This window comes from Cygnus olor, chromosome 11 (genome assembly GCF_009769625.2).
Source record: "Cygnus olor isolate bCygOlo1 chromosome 11, bCygOlo1.pri.v2, whole genome shotgun sequence".
Taxonomy (NCBI): Eukaryota; Metazoa; Chordata; class Aves; order Anseriformes; family Anatidae; genus Cygnus; species Cygnus olor.
In genome coordinates, this window is record NC_049179.1 from 18,346,064 (window position 1) to 18,367,999 (window position 21,936).

The 21,936-nt window shown below is 41.2% G+C and overlaps 1 protein-coding gene across 2 annotated transcripts in view; it reads right to left on the reverse strand.

The window, feature by feature from the left end:
- The window catches only part of ADAMTS17 (ADAM metallopeptidase with thrombospondin type 1 motif 17), a 177,361-nt gene that overhangs the window by 18,071 nt on the left and 137,354 nt on the right, over positions 1-21,936 (reverse strand). For both annotated transcript variants that reach the window (XM_040570362.1, XM_040570361.1), the window contains 3 exons: positions 21,800-21,935; positions 9,158-9,362; positions 4,676-4,828 (listed from right to left, as the gene is read on the reverse strand). In XM_040570362.1, coding sequence (XP_040426296.1) covers positions 4,676-4,828; positions 9,158-9,362; positions 21,800-21,935 — 494 coding nt within the window. The remainder of the gene's footprint in view (positions 1-4,675; positions 4,829-9,157; positions 9,363-21,799; position 21,936) is intronic.

Below are 21,936 nucleotides of genomic sequence, written 5' to 3' on the forward strand. Positions count from 1 at the left end.
TCCCTGCTTCATTATCAGCAGAGCAGAAGGGGAGAGTGCTGAGGACAGAATGGGGAAGCCTGGGTAGCTACAAAGCACTCCCCAGTGCTGTTCATCCTCAAGCACAACAGTTCCTTGTCACTACCATAGCTAGCCAGCACATCTAGCAGGCAGCTCCCTGCAGCAAGCCAGTAATGCTCTCCCGCATCATTTAGGACACATGTTTTCGACTCCAGGAGTCACGGCAGACTTTGATGCAGTCAGTCCCGATCCCTTCAAGTGCAGCCTGGAGCATGCAAGCAGTTCAGACTCAGACTGTGCATCCTGCTAAGCTTTCCGGCGAGCTGCATACACACAGACATGTTCTGCTCACTAGCTGCCTGCATTCTGTACAGGAATGGAACACTCGACACAAAGTTTGTCAGCAAAATCAATTCATTGTGAAGGAATGAACTATGTCCTGCTAATGCATCAAGAGGTGTATTTTCAGCAGCCTGGGAATCTGAAGCAAGTGTTGAGAAAGTGAGCAACCTATGTTTGTTCTTTAGACTAGCACAATTACAGCAAAAATGTAAAAACGTTTCCAGTGCTAGAACATTTAACAGCTCGGATTTCAAACACGGAAGAACTATTGCAAAGCAGAAAGTGTTTGCGGTGTTTATTTCTTTAACTGCATACAAACTGGATGTGGAATTTCCTTTTGGAAGAAAAGACTTAATGGGAGATGTCTTGGACTCCCATTTGTATATTGCATCATATATAAAGGATGATATAATGAACTGCAATTCTGAAGAACCCAGGCAACAGTAAAAAAAATAATTTCAGGCTAACACCTTCAGTGGGTCTCCCACCGTGCGATCTACCTTTCTACTAGGCGTGAAGACTCCCAGACCAGGAACATTTTAGTTATGTTGCTCATCATACTAATGCTGCTAAAAATAATAAGTATATCCCTTTAAGATAAGAGATTTAAGAGAGAAGTTGCAGTAGTGCAAAGAAGCTGAAAGTTTAACAGCACAAGCTGGTAACAGAGGCTATCGTGGTCACAAGTAACAGAACAATATTCTGTCTTCTGAATTAGAGTGGACAATTCATTAATCTCAGGTTTTGAACTAACAAACGTAACTTCAAGGACATTTAAAATAATTTTACAGACTTGGTCCTATGTGTTTGCAAATGGAACTAGATACATTGGCGCCTTGTAGCATGCTTGAAATAAGCTGCAAATGCATTGGGGATACACAAATATCACAACCCAGACTGCTTGCTAAATCTGCTCCACTCCAAATCTTTTCCTCAGTTACAGAACACAGTAAGGACCTTTCACAAACAACCTCGAGAGAAAAAAGAACAAAAATTCTCTTATTCAGAGTGTGGACAGGCAATGGCTACAGAGCCATTACTACAGCCAGAGGATGAGGTTTTGGCTGGTGAATCTCTGTAGGTGCAGCTTACAGATCAACATGCCCTTGCTTCCATCCCTCACTCACCTCCCCTTTACAGAAGCAGATCCAGGGCCTGAGTGCACAAAGCCATAACTTGTGTCACAGACTTGGAAATTTTACTAATGCCAAAAATAATAATTAATAATAATTAAGTATTATACCCCTGTACCTTCTGAATGCAACAGGATCTAAGATCCTACATAGAATAACCATGCCCATCACTGTCAGCCATAGGAGTTCTTGTATGTTCCCAGTGAGGGGTTTTTTATATAGGACTGGGAGCTCCTTAGGCAAATCTTCTCATGCAGAATCTATGTATTCTATACATACTCCTCGTCCTAATATAAAAACAACAGCCTGCCATTACCCCTCAGAGAGCCTGTTCTATTGACAAGTTGTATGTGAACTTCAAGTTTTAATGAGGTTTCGCCTCCTTATATGATTTTCTGATGTCTTCAAATGATCTTGGTTTGGTGAAATTAAGGATTGGAGGCCAAGTCACCATGCAAGCTGTTTGCACAAAAAGCATCAAAGCCTTATTTTAATCTGTGATAATTACTACTGATCACTAAATCTTGCTTCCCTGATGATTCCTAACAATAAGAAGCAAACGCACAACACACTAATTGCAAAAAGTAGCTGCTTGTTCTGAGAATTTTAAAGAATTCACTGTAATCTAACTGCCAGAGACTTTATTTCTCCTTAATGGATGAACTGTTTAAGCCAGACAACCCCAAAAAGGAATTGCTAATAGCCGTAAAGGTTCTCCCCCTAGGACTTAGCCCTGCATTAAAGCTTCTGGATCCTGATAATGAAAATCCTACCTGGTGCTCTACATCAAATATTTCAGCTATCTGGGTTTCTGGGGCAATAAACATTTTTAGAAGAACTGTATCTACCCATACCCTTTTCTACCAGTCTAACAGTGCTTTTTGTTTACCTCTTTACTCAGAGAGTAAGAAACTAATTGTGTGAAAGTCTTCAGCCAAAATTAACCAGGATGTCTAGAATTTGTAATGTTCATTATAAACCAAATCTAAGTCCAAAAACATCTACTGGACTTGCACAAGGTGAAATTCCTGCAAAGCAGAGAGTTGGCACAAGCTGCGGGTAGAAAGAGGCCACAGAAACAGTGCATAAGCTTTTTCACCTTTCTGCACAGAGAAGATCCTGATCCTGAGTTAAGAACTGCAAATAACAAGTGAGTTTGCATTGATCCTGCACTGCTCGTATGCAGACATAAAATCCATCAACACCACTATTTACTGTGACCGATGTATGATTGCAGCCTTTCTAGCAGCGAGCCAACTTCTTTATCAGATGGGAACGACTCGCACAATACTGAACTTTCAACCCATGTAATCAGTGAATACACAGCTATTTCATATTCCTCCCTATAAAGAGAATCCGGGTCAATTTTCCTGCCAAAATCTTTTAAAATTCCACAAATAAATAAATAATGTTATTTCACCTGTTAACATACAGGAACTGTTTGTCTTGGCTAGCTTGTGTGGATTATGCACGCCAGGTTATGAATAAAATAATGTTCAATACTCTAAACAATCTGTGATACAAATTCCTGGCTCAGCATAAATACAGATCTTTTGCATGTGGCAGGTTCTTAATGCATTCTCCAGCACTGATACCGTTCAATTCGTGCATCTATGACACACTGTATCTATAAATATTTGTAACTCCCTATCTTAATGCAAAAAAAAAATGCAATTGCAGATAAGCCAATTTGCCCATCATGGGCCTCTGCTTTACTGGATTTTGCTTGCTGGTGTTTGGGCTTTTGGACAGCAAAACGCAACTACTGTATCCCAGTGGTTTCTGTGCATGCCGTACATTCCAAAACACAAAGTAGGCTTTCTGTTTAAAGAACAGTACAGTTACAAAGATAAGATAAAACCAAGCTGGAATATAATATTCCTGGGAAATTTCATTTCTTTATGCAAACATGAGTCAGTAATGTAAAGGATGCTTTATGAACAACGCTGGCAAAGGGTGAGTTTCTTACACTGCTCCTGTCCAAGTAAAACTACCTGTTACTTTAAGATTAGAATGCAAATAGAGCAGACTCTGCTCTGCTTTAATCCACTGCATGCAGGAATTAATTCCACTGATGTCACTGGAGAAACTAAGTTCAGACAGGCCTAAGTGAAGGTAAAATCCAGCCCCGAGGAAGGGACTGATGGTTTTGGCTCTGCCTTTAAATCGATGGCCTACTTTCATTTCGGGCAGTTGGAATAAGTCTGGGCCTGGACTGTGCTGTGTAGGTCTCAGAATAGCACAAGATTCAGCTGCACAAGTCTGGTTTTCCATCTGTGGTAATAAAAGGGTATCTACCATCAGACTCTGCATGCAGGACCGGCACAAGGAGGGCAAAGAGATTTCAGCTGTGTGTGCTCTCTATAAGCCTTTGTCTCTGTGCGAGTCTGCGAAGGCTTCCTCACACTTCCCCCCAGTAGTATTCAGTTTAACAACAGTTCTCCCAGACCCAGACCCTCAGATTTCTCACCTGTGGGATAAGAAAACTCTTATCAACTGTATCAACTCAACTCTTCTCAGCTGTGTATTGATGCTTTGAGGGAGGCAGCACTCTCACCACAGCCCCTCCTTCTGAGATTTCTCCTTTTCTCAGGGACTAGGTTTCTCATTCAAAGTGCAAATACTTAACACATACATATACTGAAGGAAATCAAACTTGTGCTATTTTATTTTTAGCTTGCCCAAGCTGGGCACAAGAGACCTCCTTCGCTCCCTGCAGTCCTGGAAGATACTGCTAATGAACTCCTTGTAGCACTCAACCTGTTAGCCAGCTCACTTCAGAGTTTGTTTTTTGAAATATGGAAAGTGGTTTCAGCATCGCTTAGAAAGTAGCCTTTCAACACTAAGAACTCAGTTGATGGATGAGTTTTGGCCTGTGGTGAGAATCTTCCTTTTTTTATGCGCAGGCTGTGTGGTTTTAGTCTTTGGATGGTTAAGCTGTCAATTAATACTAGTTTCTATCCTGTTTGTAATACACTTAGCTAGAACTTGCTGGGTCATATCCACAAGCACGTGTTGCAGTGTTTGGGTCACAAATGGCAGAAAGGGAAAGTTTAAAGCCCAGAAAAAAACTCTAATCAAAATGAGTAAAACCCTTCCCTTTCAAATATTTGAACTGCAAAACAGACTGCACACAGAAGCATAGCATTTTGAACATCTTTGCATTTAGAAAGAAAATACCACGTTGTGTTCACTGTTACCTTAGACCAATCGCCTGTTTTCCATTCGTAACAGCCGGTGTGATCCTCACACTCCTCCTCGTCTCTTGGCCTGGTGGCTGCATCACACTTTCCTTGAGAATTTGTGCACGTCACTGTTCTTTTCTGGATCCCTTTGCCACAGTCTGCTGAACACTGCAAAACAATAGCTATTTGTTTTCTGTTGCACGATGCCTAGAAATAAAAACTTTTTTTTTGGTAACATAGTTAAAATGAAAAGCTAGTTTTATGTACACGAAGAAAAACTGATTACCTGTAAGATTTTTCCCCAATAATTAAACTCCCTTTCAAACATATGAATCATTTGAAAAGTATGGTATCTGCTTGTGAAATATTTTACTTTTAAAAAATGGCAATTCTGAAAATCAACCTTCTTTAATATCAGCTAGCATCGTGCTAGAATTGGTGTTACAGAGGAAAAATCACTAGATCTTGTGTTTAAGAGCTCATCATTCATAACAGAACTGCAACATTCCTTTATCAAAGGATTAAAATGAAGGTGAAAATCACATTTTTAACTCACTGTAGAATGCCATCACTGATACAAAAACAGCTGTGCAGAACTGTTTGTATGCACGGTGGTGAAGCCACAGTTCTCACGTGTTCTCATGTGAACATGTACACGGACCTTCACTCTTTGTTTTGCTATCTCCTCATCATGATGTTAATTTCACAGAACTTCAAGTGCATGCAGTGGATAGCTCAGCAGAGACACTATTCAGTGAGCCACAATGTTGGCATCAGCTTCCACACCCGGGCAGTAAGTTAGACACATTAATCAGCAGAGGTGGAAAAGGGGTTTCTCAAAAGCATAGGCAGGGACTGCTTGAAGTCCTCTGAGAAAGCAGCAGGCTACTAGAGCTGCTAGCAGCAGTTGCTGGAGGAAGACCTGATTCAAGCATTTGGGCACTGTAACAAATATTCATGCAAGTGAACAAAAAAATGTCTGCAAATATATTTGTGCTCGGGTGCTACGGAGGTAGCTTCTAAAAGGTGGGGATATCTGGTCACCCATTTGTTATTTCTGCCAACCAGTGTCACGAAATTCTGTTTAACTGGAGAATTTGTATTGACTTCATTGCCTGGACTAGGTGGGGAAAGGATGTTGCCATGAACTGAAACTCCTGTTTTAAATAACCCGTTCAGCAACAGGGTAACAGATTTGCTGATGCTGTCAGAGCCATCCATACAGCAGCACAGCCAGTCTCTCTGCTCTTCATTTTCATGCCACTGCAGTGGTTAAGAGTGAGAAATTTTCTTGAAAAGCCACTGGGGACAGGTGGGTGGAAAAATGACCTACGTACAACTGAGATAAAAACTAACCTTCTCTAGCATGTCGAGTTCTCCCCTTTAGGGGATCAGCATGGAAAAGACAGTTGATTTGACACCGAATAAATAGTGAAGATATGAGATATTCTGTGAGGTCTTTTGAACATAATCCAAGAAGCTTCTCCATCCAGGGGGTCTATGCTGGAAACAAGCGTCAGCTTGATATAAATTACATCAAATGGACAAATCTCAGCATGCCTGTCTAATCGTCTTAAAAATACAATCCAGGCAGCTCTGACCTGCTGGCCTTGTTAAGGACATGAATGACAAGCGTTTATGAGCTGGCAAGCAAACAGACATGCCTTTAAATACTTCAGAGCACTACAAAGCGACTTCTTGAAAATCTGGGAAACCTTCCACTTAATTTACTATGTGCCGCTCATGGCATGACCGCCTTACGGATGTAACATCTTTGTAACAAGCACAGTTGTACGGCTGTGCTAGATACCGGGATGAATTCTTCCAGGCTTTGCAGAATTCCAGAAACTACTTTGCTGGACTCCTCAAAGTTCAAGACTTGCCAGAGATCCGACACTGGAGCTCCCTAAATGGTACCTTAAAGCCATGAATTTGCCCCAAGTTGTGTAAACTTTCCAAAATTACAGATCGTTTTCCTCAGTCCTCCTCCGGGTTGCACTCGGTTTCATCTCGAACTACAAAGCACAATATGTGAAATCTTTCAAATGGGTCAATTTACTTGAAGTAAATCAAGCTGAAGTAGGAGTATTTTTCACAGTATGAGAAATCTCTAGGTGGGTTTTACAACTGAGTCTGGGAAAAACACCAACTGTTTGTTCTTCCCACAAGCTTTTAAGTCATTCACAGATTAGTATTGCATATACTTCCCTAGACAAAACAGCATTTGCAATAGGTTTCCAACAGATCTTCTATTGTGACATATAAATCACCCCCTTTAAGTTTTTTTTTTTCTTTCCTGAAGTCCTGTTGTCATGAAAAGGTTTTTAATGTATAGATTTTACAGAGATATAAAAAACAGGATAGTCTACTAAATAATATATGCAGTCCCTGAGTGTCCAGCTTAGATCATTAGGTCTTTATTAACAAATGACTTAGTCAGATTCCACAAGGTTTTGTAAAGGAGCATCACAATTTTGCAGCTCCTTTATTTTAAGGAAATCCATTATTTTTTTTCCACTAACAATAGAAACATTTACCTTTTTGTGACGATCTCTATTTCTGTCATTAAAAATGGACTGTGTGGTACTTTGTCCAAAACAATCTCAAGTGTTTGGCAATAAAAACGGAATTTAATTTTTTCCACACTGAGAATTGTATTGGAATTTGCTTTGGGAACACACTTTTTTGATTGGGGACCAGACATTAATGTGCTCAACCGTTTTTTGTTGTATAACCGAAATTCAGTAACATACATAAGAAAATCGATTTATAAAACGATATCACTGTGATGTTTACTCACAACATCAGACTAAAATGTTAAGGATTAAAGTGATTTCCACTGAAGGAAGTTCTAGGTATGAGATGTGTTCAAACTGGCAGAGCATCAAACCTGTCCTAGAGTCAGCTGTGCTGCATAATAGCACAAACGTGCCTGGAGAAGATTTAAAATCATAAGTGACCAATTACTGTCCCAACAACAGTATCAAAGTAAATAAGTGTTGTTGTTTTTTTTTTTAATCTAAAAATACTATGTATTTGCAAATTAGTTAAGTACTCACAGATACGGAATATTTCCACTCTGGAAAAAATATTCTGTAACTTGCCTTACTCCAATTAATAAAAAGAACATAGAAGCAACTGTGATTGTTAAAAGACCACAAACACTCTGACAACAAAATTCACCATGTAAAACAGGTAGGAGCTGCACCATGAGAAGACCAGTCTCAGCCATAAGTATTGCTGGAGCTCAGCTGGTTTAGCTATGAGGAATAAAGTGGGCATAATCTGAAAGGGTTATTTCTGTAACACATAAAAGACCTATCAGAGAAATTATTAAAACTTTGGTGCATTTCTCCACATCTTTTGAAATGAAAGGACTCAGAAAGTAAAAGCATCTCATGCATTAGTGAACAGGTACAGTGCCCCACTGAAAAGAAACACTGCTCTCAGTTGACTATCTCACTTGCCAAACAAAGATTTTCTGTTCAAAAGGTGGACAATGCAATCACACTGTGTTTTTGTTAAGAGACACTGTTCCTCAGTGCCAGATCCCTTGTATCCTGTGCTTCTGTGACTTTTAAGCACTTTTCTAACAATAATATTTTGCGAAAGTTCTTTGACAATGCTTTAAACAGGAGCTCACTGTTTCAAAACAGAGATGAAAAACAAGGAAATACCCTTCCCACAGAAATGGCTGTTGCTGGACAGCCCCGCAACACAGCCAGTCTGGAATGAGACTGGCAGAGCTATAAGCGCTGCACCAAGACTGAAATTATCTTTTTGTCATTCAGATGAGCCTAACAGATACGATATCAAAACTAACATGGAAAATCTATTAGGACTGTTACTCACAAGGTACAGACAAAGTTCCCCTACATTAGCTGAGTCCTGGACATGAACTGTAGGCACACTCCCAGTTTATTCTGTTGCTAAACATAATGCAGGCTGTCTAGACACCTTATTGGTCTCTGAAATGTGTTTATAGTATCTGAGAATAATTTTGTAACTCTCTGCAACTACGTGGAGATGCACCTTTAAACAAAGTATAACCAGCTTTTTCATGTTCCAGGAATTGCATAAAAGAGGGCTGGACAAGGCCCAAAGACCATACATTCTCTGTAACATGCAGATATTTGATAAATCTGGTATTTGTTTCAAACTGCACTTAAACTGAGCCAGAAGACCTGGTGGGTTACTACACTTCTGGCCTCAGGTCAGTGAAATGTTTTTCCTCGGTAGTCAGAGTTTTCAGATGGAAAGATACAGTTACTATAGCATGATATCGAAAACCTGCCTTAATAGCTCATCTGGTATGGGATACAAACCTCAGCTCCCAACTGATCATCTCAACAAAACACAATCATGCCGAGTGCCCCAGTACTAACAGGCACTGCGTATGCTGACTGTGAGAACACGTTTAAATTTTAGCTAGATTAGGGCCAGTGTATCCAGAGCTGTGTGCTGTCTGGATCCTTTCTTGAATCAAGTTCCTCCTACCTTTGACCACTCTGATGCTTCCCAGATAGAGAGGCAGTCCCGTCCTTCACAGCTCTGTACTGTTGCTGGTTTGTTGCCCAGGCAGTAGAGGTCTCTCGTGTTAACGTAGGTGCCATTCTGCAACTGGTAGACACAAGTCACCTCCCGGTGCTGGATACCTTTCTCACAAGTGGCAGAGCAGGGACTCCAATGGCCAGTCACCCACCTGGGAAGGAGACAGAGAAGGAATGTTAAAAAAAAAAGGAGGGGTAAAACATTATGCTTCACTTAAAAACAGCAAGAAATTGGCAACTCTTCCTAGATTTGTGGTTATATTTCCCTTTTCACAGTTTTGGGCTTTCCAGGATGTTTCACTGGAATCTTATCTGTTTGAAATTGATGGCATCAAGGGCCTTAAAAATGGGGACTAACTGGCTATGTCCATTCCTAGCAAATCTGAATTGCATTTATTTGCCAAGGCTCAAGAAATACTTAACAATACAAAATTTGCCCACTAGAAAGGAACCTGCAATGTTGATTCAACACCGTCATAGCTCACAGGGATGTGCTAGAAAACAATCTGGATCATTTCTCTGAGCCTTTGGGACTCATTTACTTTGTAAGCACATTTCAGTTGCCTTTGGCTTCCCCTTTGATCAAATGTGCTGAGAAAAACTACATGGGCATATTTTAGTGTGTTTGTTTGCTTTGTTTTCTCTTTAAAGACTCTTTGGAAAACACTCAGCACAATGCTGTGAGGTGTCTCGGTTCCTCCAGTGTAAAGGATGCACTTGTAAGGCAGTCCCTGCTCTGGACATGCAAGGAAAATGAGGCAATTTCTCTCTGTTGTCTTCTAGCTCAGTGTAAGGCTCACTGAAAGGCTCCATAATGAGCCCAGTAAGCACTGGAACTACCGCTGTGGTTATAGCTGGCCTACGTGGCAGTGGATACAATATTTTTAAAGAATCTGTGTTAGGAAGTATGTAGGGAGGGACGATTATTTCCTAAAGACAAGCAGCATCCATCTTCATGCTTCCTGTAATCTGTCAGTGAGGAACATGTTCTCTGTAATTACAGGCATTCCTGGATGATGTGAATGACTGGAACAATAACCGCGCAGGCACTGTGCTCCGGAAGGCTATCATCACCAGGTAATTGACCTTCTGGACTGTTATTTAAGGCTGTCACCTAGATTAGTACCCTTATACCATGAATCTCTTACTTGTCACCCAATCCCAGGTTGCATGTTATGTAAAGTGACCTAAAGAAGACTTCTCAAAACCAGAAGTTTGCTTAGAAATATTATTCCGTTTTGCTATAGGTTCCACTAGTCCAGGCAGAACATCACACATGCCAACTGTACAGCCACACCTCTTTGGAAGTTGCTGCTAACTTCTCATACAAATATCAGACAATTATTTCTCATTTTGCCAGTCCCGAATGCAGACAAATCAGTTCACCACAACTTGCAGAAATATCCTCATCTGGTGCAATTGTCAGGAATTCATTTGCCAGCTGCTTTGACTGCAGACTGGTGTGACAGCACCGATGGCTGCACTGGCAGTGAAGGCAGAAGCCAGTTGGTTTGGGCTGAATGGGACCGGGCAGGCTGGCCACCTGCATTTTGTGGAAGAGGGCCACACTCAAACGTTTCTTTGCATTAAAGCAGTTGACACATCTGTGAATTTCTGTTGGCTAAAACAGCTGGCAAGACACCAAACATGTTTCTCTAGACAGTAGTTTTGGCGCATCTCTGTGGCTGAGTGCTTGGTATTTTGCTTATGGTATGGGAAAATGCCAGCGGGGTAATCAAATGCTGGGACTGAGAGATTGACAAAAATAGCCTTCAAGTGCGGAAATCAGTGCTCATGAAAATTAATAGCTGGGCCGTGCCCTGTCAGAGCAAATGTGGAAGCAGCTATCTACCCGGGTGAAGGAACCGCACAACAGGGGCATGAAGGGGGAAAAAGTGACTTTGCTTTATGAGCTGAATGTGAGTCACCGGGCCAGGAAGGGTTTCTGTACAGGCTCCGCTGAACTAATATTCACTGCAGCACCATACCCTCACTGTGATCTACGGCTACTGGCAGAAGAAATAGGGAAAGGGACTGAAAGCAAAGAAGAAAGATAAAAATGCATTCTTGGCAGAGGCTGTCTGTGTACTTCCATTTAGGATGGGCAGCACACTGCGTGCCAACTATTTCCAAGATGCCCTAAGAAGTCAGGTTATGACTTTCCTTTCAGGAAGGAAAATTCTTTTTTTTCTTTTACCCTGGTCAGTCATCTCTAGGTAGTGCTGCTCTAGCACAGATAGGACAGAGTGTGACTAGGTAACTGGCACAGAAAGAGTAAGTATCATCGTGAGAAGAATGACTGCACAGAGCATGAGCCAAAACCCAGATAATCAACAGAAAGCTGTGGCTCAGGTCATTTCAGATCTAGTCTGCAGTGAAGATCAAATCACCTTCAGCATTTTTGTCAGAGTGACTTCCCTATGGCCAGCCTCAGCTACAGATCCCCTACATCTCTCCCTGAGCCAAGCCTTAGTCCACCAGTGGTTGCAAAGAAGGTGGGGGTGTACTGTAAGGGATCTCTGAAACCTCATGGAGCACCCTGACCTACCTGGGACAGCTGCTGCTAACCAGGAATCCAAACATTTTGCAATTAAAGGCTATTTTGAGGTGGGGAGTTAGATTCAGGTCTGAGAGACAAAAGCCAGATTAAATGTTTGAAGAATGCTAATGTCATTGAGGTAGGATATTTTCAAAAGTATCAAGGGGATGATTGCTTTACCGCCAAACTTCATCATCTCAGTGAAATCTCTGCTTGGTACAATAGTTCATAAAAAGATCTGGCAAACAAGGAAACGCGAATCCTATGTGCAGTACTAGCAGGGCCCTGATCTTCCCCCACAGTTCTCCCAAAGCCCCCTTCATAGGCAGCTGAAAATATAATTTTAGCGCCTGAAAGAGAAAAAATCACTATGACTGTATTTCAACATCATCGTTCACTATCAAGAGGAAAGACAAAGGATTTATGGATGAAGTGATTAAATACGGAAATTCCTGCCTGTTTCACATTTGGTAAAAGAATGCTCAGCAAGCTATTAGCAAAATTACTATCCACAAGTAATATATTAACTGGCAAGAAAAATGTGATGCACAAATAATACCGCATTATGGTTACTATTAAATTACACTACAGACATTTTCCTCTCTACACTGTCATTACACCTTTTGAACACACCTGGATGAGTTTAAGAATGAGACTTATTTTTCATCTGTAAAAAGCTGAAGTATTTTTCTTACGACAACGTCAAAAATAATTCCACTATTCTAACATACAACACAAAGCCAGCTCTGTATTATTAACTAAGGCAATTAACTCTTGTACACTAAGCCAGGTGTGTATCATATAGACCATTTGGCTTCCAGCTATGCTTTAAGCTGGTAAAATGATCTTAGGGGTTGCTCGACACCGCAGTTCTTTTCCATTTAGTTTTTCCCTCCCCGGATATAACCCATATTCTGTTGGACCATGTGATTGCTCTACATGGAGTACAGGAGAGCCCGTCCTCTTTCCAACAAGGAGTGATTTATGTGACAAACACATTCATCTTTCTCACAATCCAAGCGATGGCTTTATCCACTGCATTATTTTTTGTAATCTTACCTCTGCAGAAGATTCAAGAGCTAGATGATCCCTGCTGGTGGTTAGATTTAGGACGAAAGTGATGAGCTTTTAAGCACAGGTTTTTTTTAACCCAGTCTGTGTCTGTCTTTCTAGCTAAAAAATGCCCAGAAGGGTGTTTATCCATAGCCTCAAAAGGCTGGGATGGGCAGGACATGCAATCTGAGAGGGCTGTTTTAAATCTTTATCTTCTGAGTCTTCCTCAACCTCTGACCTCTCAGTATCTCTGTTCAGGAATTGGAGTTCTTCTTCTAATCTTCTTTGGCAACAATCATCTGGCAGCCCCCTGGAGCAAACTTGAAATATCTCTTGGAGGTTCAGTTCATCATTTGATCTTTCTATGCTCTGGATTAGTCATTAACCTTGAATTATTCACTCTACCTACTTGCCGAAGACTCCCCCATTTTCTATGAAAAAAAAAACAACAACTAGCATCTATTGCACTATGTACATGAACCTAGGGGAGATAAATATCTGCAAATGAACTGTAGCTAGAAATGAAATTGTAGCTAGAGATTTGGGAAAACATACTGTGAAGATAAAATGGATCAAGGCTGAAGGATGGGGTGGAGGAGTGAAATCAAAAGACAAAAGGTCACTTTTCAGAGATTTCTATCCTCTTATAACATAAAGACATCGCACGTTGTAGGATAAATATCGCAGCCCATTAAATTTCTCTTAGTTATTTCTGTCTTGAGCTGTGCAGAAGACCAATGTCTGAGCTCTCTACAGGGCTTCTGTTACTTCTGTTCTATCTCTAATGCTACACTGAAATTCATTTCCCTATTTTTCTAGTAATAGAATTGATGTGACCAAAGACATAGTTGCAATAACACTCATTTTTCTATATTTAATAAACCTGCTTTTTGATTGCTATGACTACTTAAGAGCTTGCACTACTGCTCAATAAAGTATCAGAGGAAATGTGACACTAAACACTGATGCTAATCTGAAAAAGCACTTGTGAGAAACTAATCTAAAGCAGTAGTACACTTTCAGCATTGTAACAGATTTTATTATGCACCTTTTGGTTTAACACACACCACTGAATTACTGTCTAGGTGAGGATAACTCCATCTCGAGTTAGAGCTGGTTGTCTTTAGCACCAGTTTGTGATGCAAGATCATGTTGAAGTTGCTCTCGGTTTTCTAAGGCACCTTGGTGAAACTGTGGCTCCACTGAAGTTATGCAAACTCCAACTAAATTCACTGGTGCCAGGATTTCACATTGGATAATTGTAGCGAGCAGAACTGGAAAAGATTTCTGAGAATTAGTCACATGGAACTGATAGCCAGATATTTTTTCCTTACAGCTATCAAACTAAGTTCATGCTTCAATATGTAGAGGCAAGAAAACACTGTTTACAAGTGGACTTATGATTTCCATGAAACACACACACTGTGCTATTGTATCTTTCTCTCCCCATGCACTTCTGAAGCTCTCTGCTACATCTCTGCTATTCTGGGGTCAAAATAACCAGGTGAATCTGGATTTTTGGGAACAGGTTGTGCCACACCCAGTCACTAGAAGGTTTTTTTTTTTTTTTTTTTGAAAAAAGTACAAGGAATCTAGTAGAATAATACAGCTGCTGATGTTGAAAGTAGGACTCCAAGACTAACATTCCTGTCTGACTGCCTTTATAAACAGTGCTCAGTAATTTTCCAGTACAGTAGTCATTCTGCTAGCAGACTTGCCAACTTTCACTCACACAGACTTCTTTTTTTTTTTCTTTGGTGATTATCATTTTGACAGCTTTATTTTTTTTAATTTCCCACCAATTATACGATCATAGGATCATGGACACTGTTTTATAATTTACGTGCACCTTGGGAAGTTTTTTTTATGCCAAAGACTTTGTGTTCTTCCTCCCTCCTCCCTCCAACTGAGCAGATCACTCCGACTACAAGGACTCAGCGTGGCACTGGTGTGAGTAGGTGTCCTTCTTGCTTGCAGCTGCCTTGCTACACTAAATCAGCACCCTCCAAGCCCTTTTGCAGTGAGTTACCCCTGTCCTGCTCCATGCTTGGTGTACCTGTGATGGGGCAGCTGATGGCCAGCTCCGTTCTCTGCCACTCGAGGAAGGCAGTGTGTTCTCCTCAGCTCGCACTACAGGATATAAGCAGCGTGCAGAGCATTACCGCAGGCAGCAGTAGGGGTGAATTTCACTCATAATTAAATATTTTGCTAGATTATCCTGCTAATCCTTCTTTGTGGGTAAAGACTATGCTTGGCCTCAAGAGCCTCAAACCAAAGAAGCACAGATCATTTAACATTTTAAAACAACGCGATGTTCAAACATAAGGCTGTTGAGTCAAACATTGTAACGGGAAAAACTGTGATGTAAGCCAGCCTGGGTGTTTACACCAAAGCTAAGAAACCTGTCTCATGACTCCATGTGAAAACCAATGCCAAATGAACTTCTGCTCCAGCCAGTCATCTCAAATTATTTGATGTAAATGCATTTACCAGTAGCCAACAAGCCCTCCTAATTTTATCCTCTGCTTGTTCCCAAGCCTTTTCTCTTACTTCTTTTCCAGAATTGCCTCATTGAGTTGGGTTGCTGGATTTGCTTGGAAACATCTTTAGGCCTTTCAGTAGCTAATTAACTCCTGACTGCCTGTTGCTGTACTCGATGAGCTGCCTACAACCTGGAACGTGCATGATTTTGTCTCCTTCTAGTGGCTGGTTGATAGCCGGACGTGCCCACGGTAGGACAGCAGATACCCACAGCAGCTACTCACAAGGGTGCGCAGTTTATACAAGGCTTTCTGGTCTACAGCATTTGGCTTCTTCTGCAAGACCTGCCGGAGACCTGCAGGTTTCCAGCCCAGGCGGGTTTCCCCGAAGAGCAGCCACCAGGGCGCAGCATTGCCTGCTCGCTCAGCCGCCGGCAGCCACCGTGTCTCGCACCGTGTCCAGCGCAGTCCTGGCAAATTCATTAAGCTCAAACTGATTCTGGAGATCGCAACTCCAGTTTTGGGAAGTGCTTCAAAATGAGCTCTTACGTGGTGCCTCCTTGGATCAGAGGGTGCTAACATTACTATTTATGCCAGATTTCCAGGCTAAAATGATTTGAAACCATCCCCATAGCTGGTTTTTTTTTCATGTAACCAAATTCAGAACACACAAAAGGAGATGTGTCTTAGCACAAGGCACAGGTAAGGTCTTGAACTCCTTGCCACTGGACCTTATGGATGATAAAGATTTGTACCGGTTCCAAAAGAGTCTGAACACATTAATGAAAGAACATATGAATTTGTAATAATTAAATACAAAGTGTCCAGCTTAGTCCCTTCTCTTAACAGGTACTCCCCATAAGTCCCTCCAGTTTAGTATAATTTCCATACAGTCCTGCAAGTAATATGCCAGCTTTCTCCAGGAGTTTCCCATCAGATAGCTCCCCCAAATTCTGTTTTTTGCAAGACCCCACAAAATAAAATCAAAACTGTTCTGCTCCTCATCTATGTGTGATGATAATACAAATAAATATGGTGCAAACAGCCTGGAATCAAGGAGACTTGATCAAACACAGCAGGCAGGCAGGCTGATCTGAATACAGCCCAGGTCATAGCACGCAAAATGATTTTCACTTTGTTACTGACCATCATCATCCATGAGGACAGTGTTTGGTCTGTAGGACTGCATTCTCGCGTATCATCACGGGTTTATGATGGAGTCTAAAGGGAGAGGCAGGCTCTCAGACAGTAAGAATCTTACAGGCAAGCACCATGAGCTTAAACCAGACCGGGGACCAAGCGGCAGGCACTATCAACCATCGCACACGAAGGCACCCATGCTTCGAGCAGTCACTAGCCTTTTGGGCAAGCCTACAAGGTGCTGAGCCAGCTGGAGTCTTGGCTGACCCTTGCAACTGGCTTAATTTTCTCCCCAGCAGGCATCACTGCAGTGTGTGAGCCCTTGGAAAGCAGTGTTGGATTCCTGCCCACAGATGGAAAAGTGGCAATAGGAAAGAAGGAAAGAAGGAAAGAGGGAAAGAAGGAAAGAAGGAAAGAAAGAAGTGATCCATGTAACGACAGGCCTCATGTCAGTAGCATGCCAGTTTTTAGAATGGATTTAGAGGGAAACAATAATCAATGACATAGTGGTAAATGGAAAATAGGAAAAATGCAACATAGGCTTCCTCCAGGCAGACCAGGCAAAACTAATTGAGTGTATTTCTTTGATTAAAATAACTGCTTTTCCAGAGAGCGGAAATGTGGTAGATTTAATCTATTTAGTTACCAGTGAAGAACTCCTTTTGTTGTATTAGAAATGCTTATGTAAGTTGGAGAAACTGGTCATACGCTGGAAAGCATGGATATCAATGTGCATGGAAGGTGAGAGCTGGCCACAGTGTAGTGCTTTAAAGGTTCAGGTATGAAGGAAATTTAGATTAGTTACCAGGGGACTCCTTGAAAGATCTGTCTTGCTTTTGATGACCTTGGCACAAAAGGAAGAAAACTGTTGAAAAACTGGTGAAACTGTTGACAATACAAAGTCTGGAAGCATTGTCAATGCAAAGGAGCATTAGGATACCATAACAAGAAGAACTGACCAACCTTGAGTACTGTAATAAAAAAGCTATGTTGAAAATTAATAGTACACAGTGCAAGGTTGTGTGCTTAGGGACTAGTAACAAGCATGTCCATGTTAAAGTAAGATTCATATGTTGAAACAAATGAAGAGGAAAACATCCAGAATGACTCTAAGCCACAAATGTGATACAGCCATGAAAAAAGCAAAGAATGCGTCAGGAGAGTTGCTGCCAATGAAGGCAGGAAGTACGAATGCAACTGTGTAAGGGCTAGACGAAACCGAGGATGAGATTTTCCAACACAATTCTGGTCACCTATGCCCTGAAACGATGCATTTAAATAATTTAAATTAGAGCAGTAGCACAGAAGGGAAGTGAGACTCCATGGACAGTTTCTCATCCAAGAAGCAGTTAAAAGTAATGGATTTACCCCAGCAAAATGACAGAAGGAGATAAATTGGTTTGTTTTATCGTACGCCACTAAGCATACAGAAAAAAGCTAGGGCAGGAGAAAACTACATAAGCAAATAAACAGTGCTGATGCAAGAACAAGTAGCTGAAAAAGGACAGCGAATAATTAAGACCGCAAATAAAAGATCCTGACCCACATGAACAGCAAGGTCACAGAAAAGCCTTCCAGCGAGGGAAATAATAAACTGTGGAGCAAAATTGGCTTATGGAAACTAGTGTATGACATGGTAGTAGCAGAAAACTAACCGTTTGACTCAGAGGTGCTTTCAAGTCCTGAGCAGTGAAAATAAGGGCTCAGGTCTCCTGTGGTTTTCTGCAGATGATGGCAGGGATTTCTGGCTGTTCATGCTGTTGTTAAGCATCTGTGTAGGAACAGCACATATTCAACAGGTCCCTGAAAGAACTTCAACTCTATTAAAATCTGTTACAGCAAAGAGGAGGAAAACTAACAGTGTTTGCATGCAGGCCACAACAAATCCAACAGTTGGGAAATTTCATGTGTTTTTGGTTCTCTTCCTGCATTAGAGAGGAGCAGTTCCATATTCATAGACCCAACCATGCATGTTGAAGTGTGTGGCCACTGGCCGACCTATGTTTTCAGTAATAACAGCTGATGTGATCTGTGATTTCTGAGTCTGGTGCCAACATGAGTGCTGGGTTTGCCTATATATTTGGGTTGGTGTTCAGTGTGCTGGAAACAACCCATACGCACCGCATGCAAGAATCCAGATTCCATCTGGTTACAGCAGGGTTTTGTAAAAAATATCTAAAGAGCTAGGCAAAGGATTAGAATAAAGAGGTGCTAATAGGGTGCAGTTGGGACAGGAAAGGAAGCTGTAAAGAATTTAATGGAAAAAGAGGGTCAAGGAACATAAAAAATAAAATAGGAAGAAAAAGAGGCATTTTTTTAAAAGGTGAAAGAGTAACAATAATAAAGAATGAAAGATTCTTTCATTTTTGCCAGTTTCAACAAAACCCTTAAGAAAATTCTGTAGTCTGACGTTTAATTTTAAAACATGTCAGTGTATCCAATCCTTTTTTCCAATCCTGCTTTGTTTTTTTCGGATGCTGGGATGCAGTTGCAGAGCTCTAATCTTCTCCTTGGCCTCATGAAACTACTGTCCCCTGACCCACATTATTTGGCTCTCCCAAGAGGTGGCAGAAGTTCAAAGGGATGTATAATTTGCAAAGCACTTTGGGATCATGCTGGAAGAAAGACACTGTTATTAATATCATACCTTTTTTTTTCTCCAGATCACTTTATATGTAATGTAGGTTATTGTTTTTCATTTTTATTACAATCTCAACAGCAATAACCTCCTCCTCCATTTATACAACATGATCTCACTCCATCCCAAAGAGTTTGCAATCCACATTACACACAGATCGAGAGAGGAAGCAAATGGACAGTGTAGGATAATGAATGTAAGTCACACAGCGTAGCCAAAAGAGCAACAGAGAATGAGTGTCCTATGACCAAGTCTTGTGCTCTGGACATTAGACCTTTCCCTGGAGACAAATTCTCTGTAAGATGATTCTCTTACATTTTGAGTAGAAGTGTAAATCTAGATAATAATACACAAAACAGAGCAGACCTACTACAGAAAGGAAAGCATTATTCTTTCTTCTGCTCAGGTAAAGGGCTGGGTCCGAGTGGAAGCAAGAAAAGACCTTATTGTAACAAGATGCTACAGTAATTTTACTTGAAACCCTAAAACAAATTCAGGGCTTATAAAAAAAACATTGACATGGTGGAAGAGAATGGTTTCTTTAAGATGTTCTTGGTCAGAGAATATGCTAAGCATGCATTTCTAATATCTGGGTGGGCAAACGCAAATGGAAATTTAAATTCTACAGAGGCACAGAGAATGTGCTTCTGAAAAATGTTTCCAGTCAAAAGCATGTTAAGTGTGAAAGTGTGGTCTACACGGAGGGAGTGAGGGAGTGTGGTCTGTCAGATCATCAGCAAGGATTTTGTGGCCTTTCTGGGCATTAAGCACATTTGGTGTCTGCTGTCATTGCTCCAACAAAAAATGTACCAATAAGAGTGTCACTGCGCTGGTGCTAATTGCTCCTGAGGAGAAGTGGGCTAAACTGTGGCTATAAATTGCACGATAACTCCATACAGGAGAAGGGAGTACAGCATTGGAACGACATTAAGGGCTGAATCTGAATCCACAAAAGAACACAATCTGCACATGGGAACGGACTGGCTCTTTCTCAGGAGATTTTGTGTGATTCAACCTAACCCACTGTCGCTGCCCTGGAGAGGCAGCAATACCATGAGGAAAATGTGCAACGAGGAGAAGAGTTCACCAAGGGCTCAGTATCACAGAGATCCCATTGAGAAACAGCACTGCAGGTCTTAAGGCTCTACAAGACTTTGATGTGCAAGGCCTCTTTATGTCGCATTCAGCTAATAGAGACAAAAGCCTCTCACTTCCTCCCAAGCTTTGTAAGCTGCTTTTCTTCATCTCTACCACCTGAACCCCTCCGTATCACCTTGACTCACTCCAGTCTATTCCCAAGGTCTTTACAAAAGGTCTAAAAGAAATACTTGGTGCTAGGGCAGAAACACAAGCAGATGCTCCTTGTTTCTGCCTTTCAGAGAAAATGATACGACAGAAATGCCAGCATTGCTGAATCTGCATTTAGGAAACTTCCTCGTGGAAATGATATTGTTTCCTTGAAGTCATTGAGAGTCTGGCTCTCCTTACAGACCTAGAAGCACACAGGCTATCTCATTACACCTTTCAGAACTGCTGAAAGCAGCATGGCCACAATATTGTACAGCTGTAATAGACACTGCAGACACAAAACGAGATCTGAAAAAAACCATCCTTATTGATGGATTACCTGACACTACGTTTCCCTGCTTCAGGGCACTTTAATCAGAGCGCAAGTTCAATTAGTAGGAAATGTGCTGCTTCTCATTTCCCCTACTGTTTCTGCCAGCAGGATGAGCTTTGTAGGTACTTTTCCCTGGCTTCTATGACTGTACAAGATGCAACAGCTATCAAGTTGCTTTGAACCGGCTTTTGTAGGTATTCTATTAGCTTTATCCTAAATCTGTGTTCTAACTGCTATCAAAAGTGGACTAAAAATTGCTTCAGACCAAGAGTGAACATTTTTGCTAGCAAACAAACAGAACAAATTAATTTGCTTTTCTGTGTTTTGTCACTTTGGACAGAAACTCCATTTTTGATACAACGCACAACAAAATTAAGTCAGCTAAAAGTGCTTGCCAAATGAAAATCTTTTTATTATTTTTAGAACTTACGACTATTAAAGCTTTAATTACTCCTACTGATGCAGAAAACCATTCTTACTGAGGAAAGCATCTAAAATGTGTTTCATTGTCATTTCTTGACTTCAGCAAGGTTCAGGTATGTTTCCAAAACTATGCAGGTGTTGGTAGACACTGAACAAACTTCACACAAACAAAAGACACTCCTTGCCTGCAGACTCCCACTCTAAACTACTCTGCTCGTACAGATCAGGCACGCAGCACAGCAGACAAGCTATCGAAGTTTAAAGGCTGTGGGCTGTTCAGGAGGTTATTTGTAGCACTGTGCGCTACAAAAATTAATCAGACCCTACTCTGAGATGTTTTTTTTTTTAAAAAAAAGGTCGGATATGCATTCACTGCAATCTTGTCTAGCTTTATGCTGCAAGTTGCTCTGTCTCCCAGGAGGCAGCCAAAAAGAAAAGAAAAAACCATCCTCAGACAATGCATGCAGGCAGCTCACATGGAATCTGGACTTACTGGTCACAGATTAAATGGACTCTGAGGTAATGAAAATCTGATCTGCTCAACAAAAGGAAATGAATATTACAGCTGGTTACTGTGGCTAACAATGCGTCCCAATGCTTTTAGACATTTTCACCATGTTCACCAGATGGAGACTTGTGAAATGGGTGATTTGTGAAGGAAAAGGATATTGGTTTTTATTATTTTAACTCCTTACCGTGACTGGCAGGGGTGTGTGTTACATTTCCTGACCTGGGGCTCGGGGCGATTCACTCGCTGGCAGTCACTGTCATTCACCAGTGTCATGGTCTTGTTAATAATTCGAGTACAGGACACAATTGTTTTCCGTTCGCC